This window comes from Halichoeres trimaculatus, unplaced genomic scaffold (assembly GCF_033239565.1).
Source record: "Halichoeres trimaculatus isolate MK-OKI-2021-1 unplaced genomic scaffold, fHalTri1.1 fHalTri1_scaffold_22, whole genome shotgun sequence".
NCBI lineage: Eukaryota > Metazoa > Chordata > Actinopteri > Labriformes > Labridae > Halichoeres > Halichoeres trimaculatus.
In genome coordinates, this window is record NW_027437200.1 from 3,442,525 (window position 1) to 3,470,470 (window position 27,946).

At 41.9% G+C, this 27,946-nt stretch overlaps 1 protein-coding gene across 1 annotated transcript; it reads left to right on the forward strand.

Moving 5' to 3' along the window:
* Positions 1-274: 274 nt before the first annotated feature.
* On the forward strand, positions 275-27,915 carry wrap53 (WD repeat containing, antisense to TP53). Its single transcript, XM_074662298.1, has 11 exons — positions 275-485; positions 876-1,299; positions 1,415-1,601; positions 4,177-4,272; positions 5,942-6,050; positions 7,176-7,264; positions 14,272-14,495; positions 19,738-19,949; positions 23,936-24,039; positions 24,139-24,282; positions 26,455-27,915. The coding sequence occupies exons 2-11, from the start codon at positions 1,050-1,052 to the stop codon at positions 26,678-26,680; spliced, it is 1,641 nt and encodes a 546-aa protein (XP_074518399.1). The 5' UTR covers positions 275-485; positions 876-1,049; the 3' UTR covers positions 26,681-27,915.
* The last annotated feature ends 31 nt before the right edge of the window (positions 27,916-27,946 follow it).

The window sequence follows — 27,946 nt, forward strand, 5'->3', positions numbered from 1 at the left end:
GAGACACAGCTCAGCTTACATGACCGACAGGTGCCCTTCATCTGCTAAAAATCTCCAAGGCAGCTCAAAGCCTGTGTCATATCCAATGTGGCCAGTGGCCACGTCTGCCGATTGGCTTCATTTCATTGTTTCAGAAACTGATGGGTGACGTCTGGGAGACCATGTTCATGATTTTTACAGTCTGTGTAAGAAAAAAAAAGTGGAAGCCAGCTCCCACTGGAAAGGAGTCGACTCTTCTGATTCACTACAAAGCTTCGGATCTAAAAGCCGCATCGTTTGAATATGACACATCGCCAGACCACAGTGTGTACAACTTCTCGAAATGAAGTAAGGAGTATCAATTTCGGTCGTGGACGGACGTCGAAAACACTTGTGCACTTGTAACACTGAACCCCATAATAGTGGAAAATCATCATAGCCGAGGGGGGAAAGCGTCTTTCCCCAAACTGCGAGTAGAAGGAAAGGCAAGGCAAGCCAAAACCCAGGTAGGTAGCATGAAACAGCTAGCGAAGGCTAATGCTAGCATGAAATAACGCGGGGCTGCTACTTTGTTGTGGACTAAAGGAAATGGAAGCTTGTTTTTGTACCACGCGTGTTCACTGATGGCAGCAGAGATTGTATGACGTCAAACGTTGACTTCAAGCTCAAATAGTTGGTTTTAGGAGCCCACGCGTGGTGAGCTCGTCACACCGTGAAGGCTCGTCTGGAGTTTTGACACTTTGAACAACTCGCCACAGGTGTTTCTGTCGTATTTGCATACACAGCTTAGCATCAGCTGGTTATTTTTCTGGGTAATCAATGTTTCCTCCTTTGCACGTCATTTGTCGTTTACTCATACCATCAGCTGCTTTGTGGTGTGCATTGTCTTTTTTTAGACGGACTCTTTGGGATCGTGTGTGCTGTGATGTCCTCGACCCCCAGCAGACTCAAACACCCACACTGCAGGAAGAAGCACTACCCAAGTAGCACCTACCTAACCCACGTCTGACAGACAGTCGACAGTTTAATAAAACAGCACTTGGACTCCAGATACAGGATTTGATATAAGAATGTCTGACTCAGCTGGAGGAGGAGAAAGTGGAGGTGTCCTGGGTGGAGGGCAGGATGCAGAAACAGACACTGAGCCCCCTCAACAGGTGCCACTGACTGAAGAGAATGCTTTAGATTTAGGAAGGACATCAGAAGAAGAGGGAGAGACGTCTGCTAAGCGGCCCAGATTGAATGAGGAAGAACAAGGGCTTGAGCAGATAGCAAAGCCCACGGAGATGGATGATACAACACCAGCGCAACCAGCACAAAGTATAGTATTGGGTGTTGCATGTAAAAGATTGAGAAAATGAAAACACTTTCATAGGGATGTTGTTGAGGGGTTTAGCTCTGAAATAAACAAGTAACCATGAATCTCTGATACCAGGAACAGGTGAGCAAACACAGTCAGAAGAGGAAGGTGAAGGAGAGGTTCCAATACATACGGGAAGAGAAGAAAAGTGCCATCAGAATGGAGATGGAGCCCACGATGCCTCCTTGGACAAAGAGGAGACAAAAAAAGAGGAGGAGCACAATGGTGACAGTCCTGCTGACAGCCCTGGTGAAGGACAGCAGTAAGTGGGGACAGTCTGATTCTTTAACCTCTGCTTTTATATGACAGGGTAGGGCTGGCAATCTATCAGTAAGCATGCAAAACATATACACACACTGTAAATCTGTTTACAACTACTGATGAATTTACTTTGAATTTTACTTTTTTTGTGGTGGTGGTGGTGGTGGGTGTCAAAATATCAACCCTCCTCTTTTACCTGGGCTTGGGACCAGCAAAAGTGACCCTAAAAGAGACAAGAACCATGTTTTCCGGACTGAAAGTTGCACTTTTTTTCATAGTTTGGCTCTTCCTGCATCAGGTGCGACCAAACAGGAAATGCAGCGTCCAAAGTTCACTTTGGTTTGTCTTGGTACGACACACATTTTACGGAGTTTCCACCGACTAATATTTGGACGGATCCTAAAATAACCAAGAAGAGCCGTCCCACTGCAGAGGCACTGCAGTCCGTTGATTGGTGGATGGATTTATTAGTGAGGTTTACTGTGTCACATTGCTATGGCATCACGCTGTTATTTAACTGATACGGCCATTGTTACTCGGCTTACACACCGCCTACCATGAGGGGGCACAGTTAGCTGTGGAAACACAAACAGGACCAGGCTTTACTGAGCCAACCCATACCAAACCGTACTGATCCGAACTGGTCTGCTTTGTGGAACCGGGGCTTTGTATATTAAAGAAATGAGGTTTAAAGTGATACTCCGGGATGGAACAAGTTGGGTCCTATCACAAGGTTTAGGGCAGAAATTACCCCTACAGCAGTGATTTTGTGCAGCAGAAGCCCAGGGCGCACACACCAAACACCCCCTCCCTGCTCCTCTGCTGGTTTCCTCTGCACTCAGATGGGGCCATATTTTACTTTACCAAAAACGCAAATAAACGGACTCCCTCCGAAAAAATCTGATATCGGTATCGGATTTTTCAGCGGGTTACTTTCACACAAAAACACAGCTAAATAAGGCTCTACTTCTCATCGTGTCTCTTTGTCCTGGCAGACTACCTGCGTTTGTTTATATCTGGCACGCCGAGCGCGCGCGGACTGATACACTAAGCGGCGAGCGCCTCGTAGCCAGCTGTGGCCCTGCAGCAGAGGTAGCGCCGTTTTACGACACAATGAGAACTAGAGCCTTATTTAGCGGTGTTTCTGTGTGAAAGTAACGCGCTGAAAATTCTCTAAATAAAGCGTGAATGCAGACCGATATCAGATTTTTTTGGTGGGAGTCTGTTTATTTGTGTTTTTGGTCAAGTAAAATATGTCCCCGTCTGAGTGCAGAGGAAACCAGCAGAGGAGCAGGGAGGGGGTGTTTGGTGCGAGCGCTCTGGGCTTCTGCTGCACAAAAACACTGCTGTAGGGGTAATTTCTGCCCTAAACCTTGTGATAGGACCCAACTTGTTCCATCCTGGAGTATCACTTTAATAGAAAATGATTTTTAAATTCATACATGAGAAATACTGGTGAGGAAATATCTCTAGGACCTCGATGGCACTGTGTGCTATCGGAGCTGCATTTCCTGTTTGGACAGCCTGACAGCTCCTGGTGTTTAGCATCTGATAACATGATTGAGAGAAGTAAAAAGTTCACTTGCATCCCCTTCACTGTCTGTTGTTGGCAGTTTTTCAGGGTATGAGTCGAGAACAAGAGTCAAAACTCCTGTAACTTTTTCAGTGGGGATGTTTATCTGATGGAGCCCATATATGCTCCAAACATCCTCCTCCTCATCAGCTGACGCTCGCATAGACTTATGTACTTGCGCCAAACGACAAGCTCCACAGTGTTAAGTGCTAGTGTTTTTTAATGGGTGTTTTTTAAGGTGTTTAGTTCAATTCTGAGCGTCTGAACAGGTGATGAGACTCCACTGTTTGTTTTCAGACTGATCCACTGAGAGCTGTCAGCTGCTTCATAAACACACACACATGGGAGGGTGTGTTTGATTTATTCACCCTGCCTACTCTTTTTGTGGAATAGCTATTGTCAGTCTTTATTTATCAACCAGTCTTTATTTGTATAGCGCCAAATCATAACAAACGTTATCTCAAGACACTTTACAAAAACATTTACAGGTCTAGACCAATCAAGACAAGACAAGGAGTCTTATCTCATCTTAACCCACCATGAGTACAGGACCATGCAGTATTTAGAAAGTTGCAAAGGCAAGGAAAAACTTCCCTTTAACAGGCAGAACCAGACTCCTGTTAGACAATTTTATTTTCCCACTATTGTGGATGTTTCTTTTTTTTTTTATCAGGATAGGACATTAATACCGGTAAACTCTGGCCTTTTTATTGTGCTGTGATCCAATGATTATGCTGTATAAATCCTAATATTTCTCCTAACTCTACAGACAATAATGCTAGTTATGGTAAGAAGATATAAGAATCATTTCACCGTGAATTTTCCTCTGTGCTTGTTAAAAACATGAGTTTTCTTCAGAAACAGTTCTGTGACTGGATACAAAGTTACACATTTGAGATGCAAAACCAACAACTTAGAACAGAGGCCACAGGTGTGTGTGCTGTTTCCATGGCTGTCCATTAAACCTGTAATGACTCACCCTTCTTTCTTGTCTCTCTTTTAGCCTCAGCTTAGATTTTACCCAGAGCCCCCAGATGCTGACTGGTTCCTGGACTGAGTTTGCCTCAGTCCCTGAGAATTACCTCAAAGGCTGCAAATGGTAATGTCGCCTGAAATTAACATATTACATAATGCAGTGTGTGGATTAAGAGCTGGAAGCATCAAAGGTTCTGAGAATTTTTTTATCCACAGCAGTGTTACATTGGTGAGTCATTTGTATGATAAATACTTAAGAACATCACAGAAATCCTGCACATATATGACAGATATAACATGTCTGTATTATTTATGTTTGAGTGAAAACTCTGGTTTAGTCAGTGCATCAATAAAACTGCTCTAGAATGAATTAACCAGCAAATGTGGTCAACATGGCCTCCATACTGATGATCTATATCAGTTTGTAGGGATGCTCGATAACTATTGAACCAATAGTTAAGGAGCCGATAACAGGGAATTATTACGTCATTCCTATTGGTCCAATATTACAGTGGCTAGCCCCGATAACGTGTATCTTTGTCAGCAGCAGTGCCCTGCTCCCACTGTAAGACATGAACGGCCTGCAGTGAGTGATGTGTTCAAGTGACGTCGACTTATAAAAAAAAAACGCTTCCTGACAGGGAAAATTAGGAGTTCCCCCTCATGTCGGAAAGGACTCGTTAAGTCGGTCATATTGTGGTAGTAACAGACTAGAAATGGCATCTACAGTATTTTTTTCACATGTTACACATAAAAAATACAAATACAAACTCAAAAAGGCCCAAAGAAGGACTAGCAAACGTGGGAACCGTGATGTTCCGTCACACCCTAAATGCATCACAACACAGCACAGCATGTTGACGCTTCAAAACAGAAAACATGGAGTCGACTGTGTCGGACTTCTTTAAAGTTTCTGAAGAAGACAGTTATTCCAGGAAAGTTTCATGAGGAGGAAATGGGAGCAGCTTCAATTCTTCAAACCTAATCAGTAGGGATGCACGATATTGGATTTTTGCCGATATCCGATATGCCGCTACATCGAAACCCCTTTTGGCTGATACCGATACCGATAATCTCAAGTTTGTTTGTTTTTTTCACTGTAAAGAAAGCTAAGTCTATCCTGTACTGGAATTTATATGTTACTCTTATTGTGACGGTCTTATTTGTTTAAGAAACACAAATAAAACAAGACAAAAACATTTGATTTTACCATAAATAAGAAATGTATTATTTTTTCAAACCCAAGACATTCAGTATTGAAATACAGAAAAATAATTTCTTTAGATCACATGAACTTTAAATGTACAATACATTTTTAAACATAACCAAGTTGCATTTGATTATTTTAGAGCTACTGTAACAACCTGGTGACAGACACAGAGCTCTGCAGTGCAAATAAATGAAGTGCTACATTTTATTTAAGGAGCTTATTTTTCAGATGGAAAATAATAATAATCCTAACTGAATAGCACCTTATCGGCTGTGCATATCGGCAGAAATTTTCATATCTGCCGATACAGATAAACATGTTTTTAAGCTTTTATCAGCCCATACCGATATTGTGCCAATAATATTGTGCATCCCCACTAATCAGTCACCTGAAATTATATTATAGAATTCACGTCATGGTCTTAGGTTAATATATAAATGTTTGAGAGTGTTGATAGTTATCGGTTATCGGTATCAGTTCAAGAAAAAAGTTATCGTGCATCCCTATCAGTTTGCCTGTTGTTATTTCACTAAACCACTTTTCATTAATCCTCCTCCTCTCATCCATTCCTCTTTTAATCCAGGGCCCCTGATGGTTCCTGCATCCTGACCAACAGTGCAGACAATGTGCTCCGTGTGTATAACCTTCCTCCAGAGATTTACAGCTATAACTGGGACTTGCTTCCTGAGATGGTGAGTGTGCTGCAAGCTTAACACCAGGACATCCCAAAATATCAGCACAGAGGGATGAGAAAGTCTAGACCAGAGGTCTGCAACTATTACTTTCATAGGAGCCATTTTTCCTCAGCTCACCTGGATTAAAGTCATTCAAGAGCCACAAAATCTACTTTATCTTCACAATAAAGACTACAAGGTGTGAAAAATTCAAAACAAGGATGAAATTTTGGGAATAATTTTCTAAAGAGATTTTTCAATGAAATTGTACGTGTTGTCTGCATTTTTTAATTTGTAATGAATTTGCAAAAATTTCAAAAATGAAAATTTAAAACAGTGCAAAAATTGAAAATTCAGTTATTACAATTTTTTTTACTTTGAATTTTTTTAAATTAAGCAAAATTTTGCAATTTTTGGAATTTTCAAGTGGAAATTAATTAAATGTGCAATTAAAAAAAAATTGAAATTTATGTTATTTACAAAAATTCAAACAAGTTAGAAATTGTAAAAATTTCCAAAAATGTCAAAATACTTTATTGTTGTTTGCCAATGACTTGCCACATTTCAATCATGTTAATTAAGTAGTTTAATGAGTCTAACCACGCGAATTTAAAATCTGTATTTTCTCCCAGATTTGCCTTTTTGTAGATGTAGTTATTTAACCAGGGTTGTAAAACTAAAATATGAAACAACTTCAGCCAGGAGAGGAGTAGCATCATCAAAATCATTTTCCACATGATGTCTCACATTTTTGATACTACATTTCTGAAATCCTCTGGTAGCCTATTGCTGTAGACTATGATAATGGATTTGTTGTCTTAAACTTATGACTTTAATTTCCTAAAGTAAGTTTGTTTTTTCTTGGCCCATGTGGCCCTAATCCTCTGTCGTACAATTCACACTTTTTTCTGTCCCTAGAAATTCTTACTATCCACATCACATCATTTGAAATTAATTTGTTAAAAGATCATTTAGAATCCCCCCCTCCAAAAAAAAAAAAAAAAAAAAAAAAAGAAGAGAGAAAGCTTTGGACATTGTCCCTATTCCCTCGAGCACACATCAGTCTTTGAAACCCTCAGGAACTGTGTATTTCAGTGGTAGCATTCCTTGCTGTCAGCACTGCTTTTTGTTTTTCTGTGGCAGAGTCCAGTGCTGCGAATGGCGGAGGGGGACACTATCTATGACTACTGCTGGTACCCTAAGATGAACTCTCTGGACCCTGACACATGCTTGTGAGTTCAGCTTGATCTTTTCGTGGACAGTGTCTGGAGTCTCAGCTCTCAACAGCTGGATAGATGAGATGTTTCAACTTTACTCTGAAGGTCAACCTGCCACATGATGAAGGGTTTTATTAACTGAAAATTTACTGTCAAATGCTGAAGCTGGTGTCAGCTGGTGGTTGGTGTTTTTAATCTTGGTGGCTGGAGTGAGGCGCTGTATGGTTGTGAGTGAGCGTAGGATTTTCTGCATGCTTGAGCTTGTCTCTGGTGTTGGAGATATTGTTGAATGCTTGTGACCCATTCTCTGATCTCTGTGGTATTTGCACTCGTTGTTGGAGCTAGCCACCAGCTTGGAGAGCGCCTGTAAAAGCTTTGTGATAAGGCTCATTATGAGTAAAGAGTTGGCCTTCATCTTGTCTGCCTCCATCACAATCCACGCCGTTTGAGGCCTGTGGTGCTTTTCAGCCCACTAACAGCTCTCTCCAGACCAGACAGCACCTGAAGGGCCCTGTGAATCCTGGACTTGGGGCTTTTCTCTTTTTATTTCATCCTCCTTTTCCATTTGTGTGTCGACGCGTGCTTTAGCAGACTTAAAAATGTGGTTCTGATGACATCCCTGTGAGGTGTGGGTAAGCCTGTCGGATAACAAAATTAGCTGGATGATATATTGTCCCACCAATTATTGAAGGTAAACAATATTATTGTCAATATCATTTTAAAACCAAATTAACCTTTAATATAATGATAATATAATGATAATATATCAAAATAATAAAATACACCCTTTCAGATGCAATAAAGTTTTATTTCTCATGAGTATTTTTTACTATTGAAAAATTAGGCCTGGGACAGCAGTCAATAAATCAGCTAATCTGTGCATTGCTCTCAGAATCTGGGCGCGTTTGTTCCACAGAGGAATGATCAGAGTGAACCCTCTTGTCAGTCATTCAGAATCTTTGTCTCTTGGGGGAGGCGGGGCTTCTAGCATAAACACACAGAGAGCAGCAACTGAGGCTGGTTGGAAGCAAGACAAGTTAACATAGCAGAAATTAGCGTAAAGCCAAACGCCACATCCCCAGTGTAGAAACATTGCAGCTTCAAACTGAATGAGCAAGGTGAGCCCATCACGCCACTTCTGGCGTCTGTCTTGATTTTATGGAGGTTGAAGCCTCGTTCTGCTGCTACACTACAGACTGGAACAACCACTGCTGCTTTAGTCAGCAGTTAAAAGTCTGGAAACATTTCACTCAGTGAAGTAAGAAACAGTTGGCGCCACTCTTTGAAAGTCAGAACAGCTTTACCGGGAGGAAGTCCTGGAGCATGTGGTCCCAATGTATGGGAGAGTCAGAGTCACAGCGGTTACCGATGCACCCCAACTGGATGTTTTTCTAACTTTGGGTTTAAAAGATATTAGGATTAGAGATACACTGATATGGATTTTTTGGGGGCAAATATTGATGCTGATTATTTGTACTCAAGGAGGCCCATAACCGATATTTGAAGACGATATTCATTCGCAGTCAAAGTGAAAAAATTCGCGAAAAAAATTTGAACAATTCAAACTCCAACACTTAACTCTATTTAAATGCCTTCAAGCATTTGTTTATTGAACAGCTCCCAGGCTTAGCAGCATGTTTTATAAGGTTAAAAAAAAAAGCTAGAAAAAAAAAAACTAAAGGTTTCCAAAATTTTAATGTGACTGCAGTAAGACTGGACAGAATTGAGTTTGTGCTGCCTTTTACAGGCATGTTACACAGTTGAATTAATTTTCTGTTTAGTTTTTACCAGTGCTGGGCAAGTTAACGCGTTATTTTCGCGTTAACCCGTCAATCTATTAACGCCGTTGAATATTTTATCGCACAATAGTGCATGTTGCTCACATGCTTTTATTTTGTAAATGTCTGTTGCTGACCGCTGTGGAACTTGGCTGAAAAACACGATGAGTAACCAAAACAAGCATGGAGAAGAGGGGCAACGCCACGGAACTTAAAGGCGCTCGCCGCTTAGTGTATCAGACCGCATGCACGGCGTGCCAGATATAAACAAACGCAGTTAGTCTGCCAGGACGAAGAGACACGATGAGAACTAGAGCCTTATTTAGCCGTGTTTTAATGTGAAAGTAACACGCTGAAAATTCTCTAAATAAAGCGTGAGTGCAGACCGATATCAGATTTTTTTGGTGGGAGTCCGTTTATTTGTGTTTTTGGTCAAGTAAAATATGGCCCCGTCTGAGTGTAGAGGAAACCAGCAGAGGAGCAGGGAGGGGGTGTTTGGTGCGAGCGCTCTGGGCTTCTGCTGCACAAAAACACTGCTGTAGGGGTAATTTCTGCCCTAAACCTTGTGATAGGACCCAACTTGTTTCATCCCGGAATATCACTTTAATGCCCTGACAGTGGCAATAAGCTTTAATTTTGTATTTACATTTTGTAAATTTGATTTGAAGTACTGATTTAGTGTTTGCATGACAGATGTTATGGCACTTTCACAATGCAATTAATTATGATTAATCAGGGAAATCATGCGATTAATTACAATTAAAAGTTTGAATTGTTGCCCAGCCCTAGTTTTTACGTGACTGATTTTAAATGTTTTGACCATCTAGGGCGTCCATAGTCGATGCTAATTGCTTTAGCCCGTCAATGTGATTTTCCTTTGACATTAGCATTAGGCTAGCAGACTTTCGCCAACCGAAGCTAGCTGGTTAAAAATCACTTTCCTTTGCTCAGTTAGGCTGGGTATATTGTTTGCTGTTTGTTTTACTGTGCTTTTCTGTGTTGAGTCTAAATATATATGCCCAAATCAACAACAACCGTTTCTCATTTTTTACACCACAAACTGTTCAGTGATCTGCCGAGCTGAGCACTTGTGTTCAGGGAGGAAGAATAGAGTACAGTAATTTTCTAATCTCTCTCACACACACATACTTCTACTATGAATATTTCCATATCAGTATAATCAGCAACCTTAATTCATGTGATCAACGGACACGTCTGGAGGAACTGTCAGTGAGCAGAGCTGCTGCTTATGTTTACATAACATTATTGGGCTTACAATAACGTGATGTTTATTACAATTTCGGGAGAGTCTGCTGCCTTAACTTACCTTCAGCACATATCTACTTTCCAGAGTTTCTCCTTATGTCAAAACCATTTTTATCTATGTGTTGTGTGTGTGAGAGAGAGAGATCACTGCATGAGCACAGCTTTCACTGCTGATCGGCTGTTACCAAGTCATGGCTCTACTTGGAACCAGTCAGATGGTACTGTGGAACTGAGAAGTGACTGCAGACAGCGGCGTCGCTGCATCAGAGCTGAAACAACACAGCTCTAAACTTGTTTCATGTTGGCCGTCGGATTAAAGAACAAGGCCGATGCCGATAAGCCCCAAAATGCCACATATCGGCCCCGATAATCGGCCTGAATCAGTCTATACTTAATTAGGATTGTCTTATTGTCCAACCAAAGACATAGCTCAGCTGACGTGACTGATGGGCACTCTATAGCTGATAGAAAGGAAGCTCAGAGCCTGCATCAAATCCAATGTGTCTGCGTCCGCTGACTGGCTTCATTTCACCATTTCAGGAACAGACAGGTGATGTCAAGGAAACTACATCTATGTTTAATACAGTCTGTGGTGTTTACGCTGGTGACCCCAGGTTCACTCTGTTCATTGTGCTACAGAACACACTCGCCCAGGTGCTGAGGGTGATGCACAGAGTGACCAGTGTTGTCATTCAGCCTGTTTGGAGGCGAGAGACGAGGATGACGAACATGCAGACACATGGGAATAAATTTAGTTCCTTTTCTTTTATCGTGCATTTCATTGATTTATTGACTATTGTCCCAGGCCTGGTTGTGGGTGTACTTTGAACCAGTGCCAACATCAATTACCCCCCACTGGGACCATGGAGAATGCAAACCATATGCTGGAGAGGTAGACCTGTGCTCACCAGGTGAGGTCAGGTTGCCCTCAGGTTGCCCTCAGTTTGTGCGATGTAACAACCCTGTTTCCCTTTACTTTCCCCCTTTGACAGAGTCTCCTCATCAAGTCCCAGAGCTGGTACTGTTCCACCCCAACACCAGACAGCCCTCATTGAGTGAGAGGAGGGGGTCAGGGTCAGGAGCTGCATGCTCAAAGATGAGAGTAGAGAAAGCAGCACAGTGATAAACAAATAACTCCTGTGGACAACAAGCCTCTTGAGAGATCTGTGTGTGTGTCTGCCAAAGCCATGCAAAGACCTGCCTGTTATGAGGATGCCAACGGATATCAGAGAGGGGCACCTGCAGGGCACAGCGAGGAGGACAGATCTGCTCAGAATGGATTATTAAGGGGTGAAGCAGCCAGATAAAAGCTGGTTTGGGAGATTTTTTAACACATACAATGCAAACCTGTTTGTGCCTTCTCTGACACCCCTCCCTCTCCTTTTCAACATCTACCATTTTGTCTCATACACCCCCTGTGCTCCTTGAACTCTCCATCTGCCAAAAGCCACGCATTGTTGATGCCCCTCCTGCAGAGCGGGAATAAGGGCCCCTGTTCCGGCTGGGTAAAGTTGCTCTGGGTTCTAGGCATTGCTCCAAGCTAGCAGCAGTCTAGCATTATAATTGGGCATTTCTCTGCTCTGGAATAAAGCTGCGGCTCAGAGGGGCCATAACACAACACAGCAGCAGCGGCAGGGGCTAATTTCCTTTGTCTAATTGAGGCACAGTGATGTTCAGGCGTTTGTTCGGTTCCAGTAATTAGAGTTAAAAAGGCACGGCTCAGTTCTTGGCCCCGATTTGAATCAATAAACATGTGCTGTGGTCTTGTCTCCATAATGAGGTGAATGTGTGTTTGTTTTGATGCATTACTACATCCAGGTGTAAGTAGTATACTAGGTTAGAACCAGTATGAACAGAAAATAACTACAACAAGGTCTTGGGTTCATTACTGAAACACCAAGTCAGCATCAGAGTGGCGTTTTGACTGCGTTCACACAACTTTGAAGGGACCCAGTCTACACTGGTCCGTTCATGCCTTTACATTTCAAACATGGATCATGGCTTCAAGCAGCAAAAGGAGCAACACAACTTTTTAAATGTAGTTTCCTTTCAAATGCAGTTTGCCAGTCAGGTGCAAATCAGGTAACTGATTGGCACCAGAAGCTCAAAACTTGAGTCAGTTGCTACAGAAGAATAAGTAGGAGAAGCTGTTTGACATTGGCAGCAGGGCTGGGTATTAAGAACCTTGCTATTCGATTTTTATTTGCAGGTCGGGTCTGCAGGAATTTTCGTTACTTGTTAGTAGATATAACATTCAAACAGGGCTTCTCCTCTTTGGTTCAGTGCCAGCAGCAGCACAGACCCCGAAAAAAATATACAAGAATGGCAGCTGTCAATCATCAATAAACATAATGTAAAGCCTTGTTTTTAATCTCTGATAACTAATGAAAACAAAACTTTTAGGAAAACAGACGACCTGGAAACAAGGCCGCCAAAAAATATCTTCAAATCACCACAACAATGCGACATGATAAACATTTGTACGAGGTGTATTAATTTTCCAAAGTTTGGCCACAGCTCATCTGGAATCGCTGGAGAGACAGATTTTTTGACTTATACTGCAGCCAGCCACCAGGGGAAGCAGTTTTTGTTGTAACCTCACTTTGGGCCAAGCAAAATGACGTCCTTTTTCCAAACTATGGTTTCTGCATGGTACAGACTAGAGAGCTGTGCACCTGAATTAGCATGTTAGCACAAGCTAATTATGGATATTTGACAAATACCTGGTTAGCAGAAAGCTAACTCACCTTGCTTTTCATCCCGTGCTGCTCTCCAAGTTCCTGAAAGAGAGTGAAAGTAGAGCCAAGCTTCACTCTTGCTTAGGAAAAAGCTGTATCTGTTTTTGTCGTTTCACTTTGGTTGAGCTTTTCTTCCTTCGTGCTCAGGATAGCTTCGTCCACTCCCCTAATAAACCCGCAAAGTTAATTGTGCACTGGGCACGATGTAAATTGGCTGATGTAACCACACTTACTTCCAGGTACAACCAAAACATCAACATACAGGCAGAGGAGGGGGTTGAGGCAGATACAGACACTGACACACATGTATAGAGGCCCAGAGGAGAGAATTGAGCAGGATTATTCCTGTAAAAGTTAACGATTCATTTTTTAGGAAAATCCTGCAGACTCTACCTTAAAGAGCTTCGATATCAATTTAGTAATTAGTAAAAGTATACAAATAATTAGAGTTTCTGTTGGCAGTTTTTAAATGTTTAATTTTTGATTCCCATCTAACAAACAAAAAAAAAAACTACAGACTTAAGTTGAAGGAGCTGGTTTTATGCTGCTGCTGCTTGCTTTTGTTGCCAATAAAACCCACAGCAACCCCTTCTGGTCAGGAGGTGAATCGATTTAGAAGATTTGCCAAATCAATATTGAATTGGGTGGGGAAAAAAACTGCAATCCATCAGTTGATATATTTTTTTTATCCACCACTAATGGGCAGAGAAGATTTGACAAATTGTCATTGTGTGTAATCCACACACTCAGCTCTGCTGCCAATACCACAAATACATGTTCCTAACAAATGTGGCTCCATTTAAAGGGGAAATGAGCAGACTTTCCAGTATAACAGTAACAGTATAAGATTTCTTGCCAAGAAGCATTGCTACAACAAAGAATTATCCACCAAACACAAACTGCCTTTCTGTTTGTGCTAAGTTTCCATTCAAGCCTGCTCCCAGCCAAACGTGTGAAGGCACGGAAACAAAAAGAGGTCTTGATACTATTGCTGAACAAACATGTTCTGACTCTGAACACTGATTGTATTCTTGTTTAAAACACGAGAAAACACATTTAACGCTGGAAAAGAAAGAGTTTCCTAACACGAAGAAGAAAGCTCCAGAGACTGTAGAGAATAATTTGGGTGTTTGTTGCATGCAAGCTTGTTTCATAATTTAAGATCTTGATGTCTGTCTGTCTTTTGACCATTTGTCTTGATAACTTATTTTCTTCTGTGCTTGTCATTATTTCTCCACAGCTTGGCAAGCAGTAGTCGTGATAACCCAGTCCATGTGTGGGACGCATTTTACGGGGAGGTGCGAGCCAGTTTCAGACCCTACAATCACCTGGACGAGCTGACAGCAGCCCACTCCCTCTGCTTCTCACCTGATGGGACTCAGCTCTACTGCGGCTTTGACAAAACTGTGAGGGTCTTCTACACAGACCGGCCTGGGAGAGACTGTGAGGAGCGGCCCACTATAGGTTGGTCATGATAGTAATAATGATACGTTTTATTTGTGGGCACCTTTCATGACACTCACTGTCACCTGAAATACGTGAAAGTATAGCTTCATAGACACGAGAACACAATCAGTTATATAAAAAAACAAAGTGAGGATGGTGTGGTCAAACAGAAAAGGCTAATGGAAACAAATAAGTTAAGAGATGTGATTTTAAAGTGGAGAGATGGGTAATGTCTCAGATGGTTGGATGGAGAAAGCTCCAGAGACACCGTGGAGTTGCCAATGGTTATTGAAAAGTTGGGTTGGTTTGGGGCCGACAAGGAGGGCTTCAGGTTAGTTACTGTTAGGAATATGTAGATAATGTCTTCCAAGAAAACTCTGGTTCAGGATTTTCAGCTTGAAGTTTTACTGAAGAACTGAACTAAAATAAAAAATGTTCATTACTCTGTCACACCAGAATCCTTTTCAATACATTCAACATGGTATAAATTTCCTTGCTTACCAAAAAAACTTATTAACAAAATTGCGCTAGCTTGATGCTAAAGTATATAGGAAATTTCACTGATATGCTAGTGGTTAGCATACCCCTCCCTGCCAACATCACCACCCTCACAAGGCTGTAAACCTAGAGAAAACATTACATAACGTACAATTTTTACTTATTTCTGTATATTTACGGCCAGAGAAATCCAGATCCATTTCATATTTATTCATGTATGAACTCAATTCAGTGTTGTTGATCCAGAAAACCTGTAAAGCTACTTTTATACTGTGAAAATTCACAGGAGAAATCGATCAGAGACATGATACAGAATCAGATTGATAAGCAGATTGGTATCAATAGAATCAACTCATCCCTAGTCACTGTCGAGTTTAAGAAAGTCGTGAGTGAACCAGGATTTAACTTCAGCGAGGCAGTCAGAGAGGGACCTGGGTGGCAGGACTGGGTTAGGCTTTGAGGAGAGATCGAGCTTAGTGTCATCTGCATAGCAATAAAAGGGAATTCCATATTTCCAGAAGATGTGTCCGAGAGGTGGGAGGTAGATAATGAAGAGGGGGCCCAAGACAGAGCCCAGCTGTGAGTGGGGTGAGCCATGATCTGAGATTTTTGAGTTGAACAAACTGAGCATGACCAGAGGTATGACTTAAAGGTCCCATATTCTGCTCCTTTTCTGCAGTTTAATATGGATCATTGATGTCTTCATGAAATGGTAGTAACAAGTTTTGGTCCAAAAAGCCAATAAATCAAGCACAGCAGCATTGTTTCCAGGCTCTCATAGCCCCTCTGTTCAGAACGCTCTGATTTAGTGGGCATGACCTTCATATGTAAATGAGCCACCACTGATACCGCCCCACTCTTCCACGTCACTGAGAGCCTCACCACGAGCTCAGAGTGCACAATGTTTAGAAAACAGGGAAGTTCATTTACCGTAACATTTCAGGCTAAAACAACAGGCTAACTGCAGATAAAGTTAGCATCCTGAAGCTAACAGAGACAGGGGGGACACTGAGGAAAAGCTCTTACATCTGCTCCACAGCACACAGCATTTAAAATACTCACATTTCCAGGGTCCCAGGTTTGTTGGAGGATGGTTGGTAATGCGCCTGGATTCAGGACCAGTCTATTCTCTAGCCCTCTGTTGTACTGTCCAAAGTTGGAAAAGCAGTCGGCCGTGAAGTGACTAGCACACATGCACAGTTTAACTAAGTGTAGCTGGCATATTTCCCTCATAAATGAACTCTAGCCGCTTAGTCTTGCCTTCTTCAGAGATGGGATGTTTTTGCACGAAACTATGTGGCTGTTTACAGCCAAAACCAAAGCAGTGATGGCAGTGATGGCTGCTGGAGCAGCAGCGGGGAGGGGGCTCGGGGATATCTGCTCTGGTGGACCAATCAGGTCAGACTTGCTCCGGATTGGTCAATAAAGGGAATCGCTGACGTCGTACAAAGTACAAACAGCTGGTTTTAGGTCAGGATTTTACATTCACAAGCTCTACTAAGTACAGGCTTTGTCGTTAAATATCACATTTTGTGGGCTGGGAGGAAAGACAAAGACCCACAAATTTCACTAAAAGACTTAAAGTGAATTTTGCACAATATGAGACCTTTAAACCAAGTGAGGGTGGTACCTGTGAAACTAAGATGAGCAAGTCTGTCAATTTGTGGTCTTTAACCACTTTTATGGGTTTTTAGCTCATCAGCTTTTATAGATTGTGAGATTCTGTTGTGGCTCTCCACATTATAAGTCTATATCTTTTTATGTAAAGTCTCGAGCATTTCTTTTCAAAATGTTACCACCTGCCAAAATAGTGTGTTTTTTAACAGATGAAAATTCAGGAGCACAAAGAGGAGGTTTGTTGTTATGATTACAACTGATTCTTACAGATATGTACTGCAACTACTGAGTTATGAGTTCCAGTAAATCTGGTTTCCTGTGTGAAAACTGTTGTTCAAGGACACTTCACACTCCGAAATCCAAGAATAATTTACAAAAAAGGGATTCACAAGTTATGTTCCTTTTCAATTCTACCCACAAAACAAAGTACACTGTAAGACACTGAAAGGGAAGTGATTTTTTTCATGTATCCAGAAGTTTCAATTTGACATCCAGCTGTCACAACACAGGCTGAAGTTTCCTTGAACAAACCATCAAGGAGACATTTTATTCTGTACCACCTGCAGGGATCCAAGTCATTTTCAGTCATTTTCAGAATTGTTATAGTTTTTGTCAGTGTCATTCAGACAGAAATTGGAGCAGACTGCTGTTTTTTAAGTTGGTATTTATCTGAATCCTATAGCACAAGTGATGTTTTGTGTCAGTGTGGCATTTTAATGTAGCTTACCGTCAGAACTTTGATCTACTTTGTGAAGTCTGCTCTGTGTAGGAGGCTTCTATTTTGGTAGCAAGAGTCAGCATGCTCTTCCCGTCATGTCTTTTGGGCTCTGGTGTGAAATTATTTTACCAGACCAAAGAAAAAAAATACCAGAGAATTACACTCTGCGACATGACAAAGTTTACTGTCAAAGTTTGATCACATGTAGGAAGAGCAGACAGTCATCAAGCCAGACACACTCCATTAGTGATGCACACCAGGGCCCGTATGCAAGTTTATTTTATTACAAGAATACACAAACAGCTGTTATCAGTGAGTAAACAAAGAGAAAGAGAAAGTTTGGCGATCTTGAACAGAGTAAATGTGTGTGGTGTTTCAATCACAGTAGAAAACCTTAATAATACATTCAGCAATAAGTTGTGTCTCCTAAATCTAAAGTTGCTGTATGGCCACACATCGCCATCTTTCCAAAGGATTGTCCACTGTCTTTGTATATTTCATCTCAAACTGCGCAATGTCCACCTGCAAACAACCAAACAGGCGCTGTAATCCTGCTGTTAGCGCCTGTAACTGTGCTCCATTAAATCCAAAGCTGCGTTTCCACCGAGCAGTCCAGGTCGGTTCGTCTCGGTACGGTGCGCTTTTAGCGGCGTTTCCACTGACTCATCCCGGGACGGATCCCTAAAAACAGAGACGAGCCGTCCCACTTTTTTGGGACCCACTCCTATGGGTGCCAGACTGAACCAATTCCGCTCTCGGGAGGCGGAGCAACACACTGCAGACGGTTGATTGGTCAAAAGAATCGTCACTTACCCCGACAGCGGCTGCATTTCTCCTGGCGGCACACAGACTTCTCTGAAACGAAGCTTGATTGAACTTTGTAACAGAGAGTTACATGAAAATCTCAGAGAGGACGAAATGCTGCATGTCTTCCATCCGTGCTCTTTGTTTACTGTGTCGCGTTTTCTTCTTTGTTAGATTTAATCGCGGGGTAAGCTGCTACGGCGTCGCCCTATTGTTTACCAGCTGTGGCTTTCTGCATCCGGCTTACACGCCGCCCACCACGAGAGGGCACAGTTTGCTGTGGAAACGCAAACGGGATCAGACTTAACTGTCCCAAACCGTCCCAAACCGTACTGAACCAACCCGGACTGCTTGGTGGAAATGCAGCTTAATACTCTTTTGGCCCGTTAACCTGGCTCATGCGAACCACAGATCCTTTGTTTTTCTTGCAGTTAGTACAAACAGTCTGTTTTACCCGCTAATGGGTTGTCATGCATACAGGCCCAGTACAACAGGAGAAACCACTAATTACTCACAGAGCCAGTGCCACATAACACAGCTTTAAACTAACAACAAAATTCTAGATGGCATATTAGCTCAACAAGCTAACACCAGTTCTTATTTTTCAAATGGCATATAAGCTCAACAAACTAGCACTAGTTTTTTTTTTTTTCAATTGGCATGAGCTCAACAAGCTAGTACAAGTTTTTTTTTCAAAATGGCATATTAGCTCAACAAATTAGCACTAGTTTTTTTTAAAATGGCAAATTAGCTCAACAAGCTAGCACTAGTTTTCTTTCAAATGGCATATTAGCTCAACAAGCTAGCACTATTTTTTTTTAAATGGCATATTGGCTCAAAAAGTTGTCACTAGTTGTTTTTTTTCAAATGGCAAATTAGCTCAACAAGCTAGCACTAGTTATTTTTATAAATTGGCTTATTAGCTCAACAAGCTAGCAGTAGTTTTTCTTTCAAATGGCATATTTGCTCAACAAGCTCGCATAATTTTTTTTTTCAAATGGCATATTAGCTTAACAAGCTAGCACTAGTTTTCTTTCAAATAGCATATTAGCTCAACAAGGTAGCATTAATTTACTTTAACCAGTGAGTGGGTCAAAGTTATGAAACACCAGTATCAAACCAACTTTTTTTTTCTGTTTTGAGTGTGCTTTTTTATTATCAGTAAAATGGGTTATGGCTTGAATGCTTATTCGACAGCATGAAACTAACCAGGTAACTTAGGTTGTGCCATAATCGAGCACATTTGTCTGTGACAGTGACCTCACCGTGACTGCAGTGGTCTGTCAGCAACGAAGGCATGCTCATTACCAGACTGTCAACAGAATAACATTCAAAACACAGATCTTGGTGATTTTTACTTAAAACCGAAAGTGAAAGTCTGTTTCAACATTTTCTCTGAATTTAAAAAAAAGTAGTTTCTTTTAACAAAGTGAATTCTGGTTATCAGTCTTGCCTTTGAAGATTGGTCTAGGGGTCATCCTATATTGAGGTCAATACGGTAATCAAGAAAGTAGGGGCTGACAGAAAGTCAACTTTGAGTAGATGTGATTGTGAATTGAGCCCTTTCAACCTAATACAAAGCTGAAAGCCCTGCCAAATGCTGCTCTCTTCTTCTTACTGCAGTGAAGAAGCAGGGCCAAAGTGGCATCATCTCCTGTTTTGGCTTCAGCCCCTGCCAGTCTGTTTACGCCTGTGGCTCTTACTCCCGCTGTGCTGGCCTCTACTCCTGCCAAGATGGCACCCTGCTCGCTCTGCTGCCGACCCGCCATCACGGAGGCCTCACCCATCTGCTTTTCTCTCCTAACGGCAACTACCTGTACACTGGTGGGCGAAAGGTGAACACACACACACACACACACACACACACACACACACACACACACACACACACACACACACACACACTTACATACTGACAAGAGGAGACTGCAGTGATGCTCATGTTGAACGATCACTTAAGATCAGAAGACTTTATGTGGTGGACGATACTTTGCTCTGTAACAGAGCAAAATGACTATCAGGGATTTTGGAAAAAAAGTATTTTGCTAATTTCCTGCCTTAATGGCGTAGGCCAAAGTGTTACAGCATCCCTGTTTCCACCAAGTGATCCTGTATGGATCAGTACAGTTTGGTAAGAGTTGGATCAGTAAGGCCTGATCCTGCTTCTGTTTCCACAGCCAACCGTGCCCTTCTTGGTAGGCAGCGTGTAAGCTGGATGATGTCATAGCAGTGCGACACAGTGTACCCCACTTATAAATCCAACAAAGAAGAAAATGTGACACAGTAAACAAGGAGCAACAGTGGAAGACATCCAGCAATTCGTCTTCTTTGTGATTGTAATGTGTCTCTTTGTCACAAAGAGCAATCAAACTATATTTCAGAGGAGACTGTGTGCCACCAAGAAAAATACAGCCGCTGTCATACAGGAAGTGACAATACTTTCACCAATAAGTGGACTGCAGTGTTGTAGCTACACCTTCAGAGGTCAGGTCTGGCACCCCAAACACCCCAACAGAAATGTCCCAAAAAGTGGGATGGTTTGCCTTGGTAATTTGGGGATCTGTCCTGGGATTAGTCAGTGGAAATGCCACAAAACAGGTGCTGTACCGAGACAAGCTGAACTGAACCACTTGGAGGAAACCGGGCTGTAGTTACACAATTGTGCTGCCGAGGCGTTTCCGTACTAGAAGCTTGAATTTGTCATCAATATATTGTGAATGACAAAAAACAAACCACATGCTGTGTCTCTGATCTACACTTACTACACTCACATCAAGAGTGTTGAAAGTTGCTGTTCATGGAAAAGCCGCATTACTCTGGTTGCAGAAAGACCAGAAACAACAGACACATCCAGCCATACAAGAGACTTTTACAGCATTAAGAAACAATCAAACAATGGCTTGGGTCTGAAATGCTGATTTCACTTTCTGCACATACTGGCCCTCATTTATCAATCTTGCGTGGGAATCGGCGCAGATCTGGGTGTAAAAATCAGCTTACGGCAACGTTTGCGTGTGATTTATGAAACGTGCGTACCAGGGCCAACCATGGCGTACGCCTAATCAGCTGTTGATAAATGTGGCGGCTGAAAACAATCAAAACTTACATAACACACCCCTTGATATTCAAGGTTCAGCTGGCCGAACCCACAGAATTTGCGACATGGAGGGACGCATTATGAGAAAAAGGAAACTTCCCCGTGCAGCGTTTTGGCAACGCCATAGCAACAGAGGTAGAGAGAAATGACACCGTGCTGTTTGGTAGCCGGAAAAGTGGCGTCAGAGCAACTTAGAAAAACTTGTCTGCAAGGAAATCACTACAGCCATCAGCAGCGTGGATGTGACAAAGTAAAATACAGCAAAGTTTGAAACATTTGATTTATACACCATTTGTTTATACCTTGATTTATTTATCCGCGATATTTGACTATTAGACGCCACATTATTTTAAAATGTTTCCGTTCAGGTCCAGAAACGTGGAAAGTTGGCTCTTAAAGATGTGTTTGAGCTCTGAAAGAAGCTGCAGACTCCAGCATGAATCTGTGACAGACTGAGGAGGGAGTGGAGCCGAAGTGTGTCGATCGTGTGCAATTACGCACCTGTAGACCGGGGTTTTAGGATTATTCATACCATGAGATGAGCAGGTTGTTTGTGGTCCCGTCTAAATGAACAGCGTTTTGTTATGAAATAGTCACTCTGTTATACACAGGTGAAGTTTCTATGATAATATTGCAAGGAGTGAAATAATCTTCTCCACTATAAATCCTGTAATTCCTTCCAAAAATCTGCGCTTAAAGTTTGATCCAGCGTCGTCTGAATGTTCTCTGTGGAGACTTTATCATTGACATGGGAGCGTATTAAAAGCTGTTTACAGCATGTCTTTTTTTTTCTTTTAAGTAAACCAATGAAGGAAACACATTATTTTATCGGGAGAAAACAGCTGACAGCTCGTGCTGCTCTTTCATAGCGATGTATTTTACAGATTGGCGGAAGAAGAGTAAAATGTGAAAACATTCTTGGTGTAATATCTTATTTAACGATGTAAATATTGATCTCAGAACATCAGTGTTTCTGTCAGAAAATATCTTGCGCTCACATGATCTAATAACTCTCCTCCACAGACAGATTTCCCTCGCTGCACTGTGCTGCCCACTGATATGAAACTTGCGTACACGAACTCAGACCTGGAGTTGTGGGATTTGAGCGCACCTGACGCCCACCTTCAAATTGATAAATACCGACCTGTGCATGGAAAGGAGCGTACACCCATTTTTCAGTCGTACGCACGTTTGATGAATGAGGGCCACTGTGTGGGGGTCAAACTTTTCTTCTAACACGGTGGTTAAGAAGTTACTAGGTTTGTTTGATTGTCCAACCAGAGACACAGCTCGTCTCATGGGGCTGACGGGCGCCCTGTAGCTATTGGAAAGGAAGCTCACAGCCGGCGTCATATCCAGTGTGGTCGCTTCCACCAATTGGCTTCATTTCACTGCATCAGGAACAGACTGGTGACGTCACTGAGGCTATATCTATGATTTATACAGTCTGTGTCTCACACATGTTGGATCAGTCACTTTTCCTGTTCCGGTCTTGCTCTGCTGTTCATTAAAGCAACAGTCATCCATCGTTTGATGCGTTCCTGCCTCTTCCTCTATTTAGTCAAGATGGTGCCCATTGAGTGTGAGAGCCTTACACACTCAACTTTTGTGACTGTTTTGAGTGTGCCAGCTGAGAAATCAAAGTGCCCTGCGTTATTTTTTTTTCCGTACTGCCAGTGTGAATGCACTTGTGCACTCAAAATAGGCCTGGGTGGAAAAAAATTGTGAACCAATTTTTTTTTTTAGGCCATATCGCTCAGCCCTAGATTCAAAATATGAAGTGTAAGTGCAGAAGTACAGAATTTGAGACACAGCCTTAGAGTCAGGAGTCTCTTTCCTAGTTTGACATTACACAAGTGTCCTCAAAGTCTTTTTGATGCAGATTGAGAGACTCGATTAGCATTAACCTGTGACTCAAGCTTTTCATTCAGTTCTCTGATCTTAGGTCTCTGTGATCAGATTAATCCTAAACTGGTTTACTGTTTCAGAGTGTACAAAGGAATTCTGTGACATGCAAGTCACTCTGCTGGTTAATTTACCAGCAGGTTTGATACGGGGTCAGAAGTGTAGATAAAGTGGACTGAAGTGTGAAGAAGAGGACAAGCTGCAGAGTCAGTATACATAGCAGAAAAATAACTTCTTACCCTTCAAAAAACATTTCAAGCCTATTTGAGCTTTACTATTATGTTCACCATATACACTTAGCTGGAACTTAACGAGCAAGACCTGTTCAACTGCTCAGACATGTAACTAACCAATCACATGGCAGCAACTCAATGATTTAAACACATGGACATGGTGAAAATAACCTAAACGGAGCATCGGAATGAGGAGGAAAAGTGATTTCAGGGACTTTGAACGTGGCATGGTTGTTGGTGCCAGACTGGTCTGAGTATTTCAGAAACTACAGATCTACTTTAACCAACAACCATCTCCAGGGAAAATATCCAGTGAGCGGCAGTTCTGTGGGCCAAAATGCCTTGTTGATGCGAGAGGTCAGAGGAGAATGGACAAACTGGTTGGAGATGATAGAAAGAACAGGATCTCAAAGAATACGAAGAATGTAGAAAAACAGAAGTCAACTTTTACAATCAAGACATGCTCAGTATGAGTAATGCCATGAAATTACTTCTGCTGTGATACAGAGCTATATGATCAAAGATTGGTTAATTAGAATCCAGTTTAAGGATGCTGCAATCTAATTTTTCACTTGTGTGTGTGTAGGATCCAGAAATTCTGTGCTGGGACCTCAGGGAGCCAGGCAAGGTTGTATTCTCACTCAAGAGGAACGTGGCTACAAACCAGCGCATCTACTTTGACCTTGACCAGTAAGCTAAGTGCAGTGTGGACTACATACAGGATATTTACATCAATGTGTGTCTGTTTTTTTTTCATGACCATGTTTGTTTTGTCTCTTCTTCACAAAGGTCAGGCAGGTACCTTCTGAGTGGTGACACAGAGGGCGTGGTGTCAGTGTGGGACACCCAGACAGCTCTGCCTGACGGTCAAGAGGAGCTGCTGCAACCCCAGCTCAGGTTTAAGGCCCATTGGGACTGCACCAATGGCATCAGGTGAGGCTGGAGTTGAGCAGACATCAGTTCTAGAGATATCAGAACACAAAGTGTGAAGAGAAGAGATTAAGTTATGATAGTAAAGTCAGTTACTCGTCCTGCCTTGTTGGTAAAACAGATGTAAACAAATCTTTCTGAATATTTTAGAATGGTAAAGAAACAACTTCAAATTTCACAGAAATGATATCAACCACAACAAACTAAAGAGCTGAAAAAAGCCCTTTTCCACCAGTGCTCATTCATTGCTGGTGTCAGTTGGTTTTGATCTCGTTCTTCCTGAGAACCCGTTTGGTTTTCCTTTGGTATCGTGCCAAGTTGGAGCCACGTCATTGAGTGTCATATTAATTTGTCAGTATGTCACTGCATGCATTGCTGTTCCAGGGGCAGGGGCTGCTTAAAAAGAGGCTGACGTTATATCTGCATTTCTTAATGTGGTTGTGACATTATTTTTCCTGACTCTCTGTCCACTACATGGGGTGTTCGCATCTGTTGTAACAAACAACTTAACTTGTCGTTTTAAAGACTTTAGGGGGGCTTTTTAGATGACACTACGATTTGTAACCCGGTTTCAACGATAAAAATAAACAATAGTAATATACTTTAAACTGATTTAAGTCTTTCCTGATGAAATCAAATGTTCTGAGGAGTCTGAAGGCGTGACCCAAAGTCTGAAACGCACTCAGCAACTTTAAGTGAGACAAAAATTTTATTACAGTACTCATTTAAACCAAACATTTTCCACTTCAAAATTAACACAAGTTAGACCCCAAACAAAATGCAGAAAAGAAAGTTCTTTCTTACAGTTCACCAGTCTATTCTCTCTATTAACTGTCCCCGAGGGTTTTAAGGTTCCTCGACATGGCCGTGCTCCATTGCTAATGGAAACGGTCCAGCCCAATAGAAACCACAAAAATCCAGCTGGTCCCGAAAAATTAGACTGTCAAAACTAAAATCCTTCAGTAAATCCACTGAATGACGACTTCCCACGCGGTACATTAACTTTAATACACAGCTCTTTTAGTTTTCTTTGAACGATCCACTTCCTTTGGTAAGAACACACTTTTTTTTACTTAAATCCCTGTGTCCAAGCTGCTGCAGAACCCCTCTGACACGACACTCTTAATTCACACGGCGTTCCATGGACCTCTCTATCTCAGCTAAGCCATATGCTTAAATAACCTGCTCTCTGCATTGAAATTATGGAAACTCTCTGATGTTCTTGGCTCCATCTTAACCATTTTATTATAGTGGAAAAAAAAACAGCGTTGACCACAAAACAGCAGCAAACAAATCCCTCTTTTAGATTTGCCACCCTAAATTTTTACTTCACATCTTTTGACACACACCTTCTAATGTGGCACAGTCACAGTGCGGTCACGTGTTTGTGTCTGTGAACACATAGGGGCAGAAGGCTGTTGTGTGCGATACAGGGAGCAGAGGTGAAATATAAATATGCGGCTGTGAGGCAGAAATGACATACCAACATGTAAATAAGATAAAGTCTGAGTCTCCCATTAAAATCAAACAACAATAAGCAAATCAATATAATCGGTGTGTGAATGAGGTACAACCAAACACTTTGAGGCTGTGTCACTTTTCATTTAATTTAAAGTTTTATCATCATGACATAAAATTAATGTCACGATTACACATTTCTTAACACAGTTTGAGTTACATGGTCGATTGTTTTTACTGTCCATTCATTATTAGGAGCATGGAGCATTTTTCCCACGTATCTTTTCCTCTTTCTGTACCAACCAATCACAGCTTTCAGGAAACTGCATCATACCTAGAAACGGGGTCAACCACACCTCACTAAGATCAAAGTTTCTGTCTCCTCTTTGCTCAGAATTACTCTCGGAAGCTTCCTGAATCACGCTTAAGAATCAGGGGCTGTTGACTCCTGGTCTGGCTCTGCTCATTATGTCTGTTTGTCGTTCTTAGTAGTCAAGATAAATACGAACTGATTTTGACACAGTTGATTTTATTTTGAAAGTCACGGGGGTTCCAGAGAAACTACTGTTGTGTGCTCTGCCTAATGACAATACAGCTGATTTGATTTGTTCGTTGTAAAATGTGTAACTCATTTGCTAATTACCTCTCAGTGTTTTTAAACTGATTGCGCTAAAAACCACCAGATATTTCACATCCTTGAATCCTTCTCTCCTGCAGTATTCATCCCTTTATGCCACTGCTGGCAACTTCCAGCGGACAGCGTCAGTTCCCGTGGCCCGGTGACAGCGAGGGCGACTCGGCCTCTGACGGCGAAGGAGGAGAAGCTGCCATGTCACTGCAGGAGACGCGGCAAGACAACACCCTGTCCCTGTGGTGGGCGGGGCTGCTCGGCCCTGCAGCGGGCGAGGAGCAGGAGCACAGTTCAGCAGAGGTGGAGTCCTGAAGTGGATGGCTCAGCACAGATTGGGTCATGTCTGTCTTGTGATATTTATTTTGGGAGTATTCGTTATGGATAGAGCTTATTATGGGTTACAGATTATTTTTCCATCAGCATCGTGAAGCCTTGAGGTGGGGGAGTATTTATCGATCACTCAGCCTTTTAAATAACCACACTTTCATGACATATCATGAACATCAGGTCAGTCTGAAAACCCAGGGTTCTTCGTTAATTTAATTGTTGAAATGCCAAATTGTTAGAATAGGAATTGGAACTACATGCCAAGAATGTGGAGGATGCTAAAACCAAGGAGGTTTTCCTTAGAGCCTTACTCAGGTTGCTCAACAAGTAGGATGCACAAGGAGTTCACTGTGGCCTCGTTTTGATTTTTTAATGAATTGAGTTAAAAAACGACATCATCAAGCTGAGTTAAAAAGCCTGTTTTATCCAACTCTCTGTATTCTTTATGAGGAATCATTGTTCATTTGGAGGCCTTGACTTGTGTGAAGCAGCCCAGTGTCTTTTTACTGATAGGAGCTGTGTTTGTGGGAGTGTTTGTTTACGTGTGTGTTGCTGCAATGCTGCCCTGGAGATTCCCAAACTGCTATAGTAACAGTAAGTGCCATTTGTTCTTAAGCTTTGCTTTTGTAAAACCGACGGGGTCTCCTGTTTTGACCTTCTTTTTTAATCTCAGAGTCCTTTTGTCCTGTCGCAGACTGCATGCCCACAAATGTCTATTTTTGTAAAGCCACGTTGATCATTCTGATTTTTTGAATGTAAACTCTGTAAGCAGCTGGCTTCATAACTGCAACATCATAGTAAGTGCTGTGTTCCCCAGGTGATGGAGAAGAAAAAAGAACGCCCAGGTTGCGTTTTATTGTGCTGTGTGTGGCAGCACACACCACATTGTGTTTGTCTGATGTTAAATGTTTGGCAGTCAAAGCCTGTGCTGTAAAGCAGGCTCCAAATGTAGGCCTTACGACTTCACACACCAAGGGAGACCTTTGTTTTGATTCCAGTGTTGATCCTGGTTTTCTCCTATGGAGTCTAATTTGTTGCCAACACAGAATTGCTTCAGTTATAAAGACATTACCCCACTGACCTGTAGGAATCTGCTCTGCTAGGATCATTGGAAACCATGTAGGCCTGGATGTTAACCTACATTAATCTCTTGTTAGGAAACTATGAACTTGTGAATTTCTGCTGGATTTGTTCAAGGGGGAGTGAATAAAAGAATATCTCTTGTGGCTTGCTTTTGTCCTTTTTATTTAA

What these genes read in the sequence shown, in the direction of transcription:
- wrap53 (XM_074662298.1), top strand. Translation starts at nt 1,050, where the DNA reads ATGTCTGACTCAGCTGGAGGAGGAGAAAGTGGAGGTGTCCTGGGTGGA. An exon ending in ACCAGCGCAACCAGCACAAA is followed by an intron (nt 1,300 to 1,414) that starts GTATAGTATTGG and finishes CTCTGATACCAG; the next exon opens with GAACAGGTGAGCAAACACAG. An exon ending in GGGACTTGCTTCCTGAGATG is followed by an intron (nt 6,051 to 7,175) that starts GTGAGTGTGCTG and finishes TTTCTGTGGCAG; the next exon opens with AGTCCAGTGCTGCGAATGGC.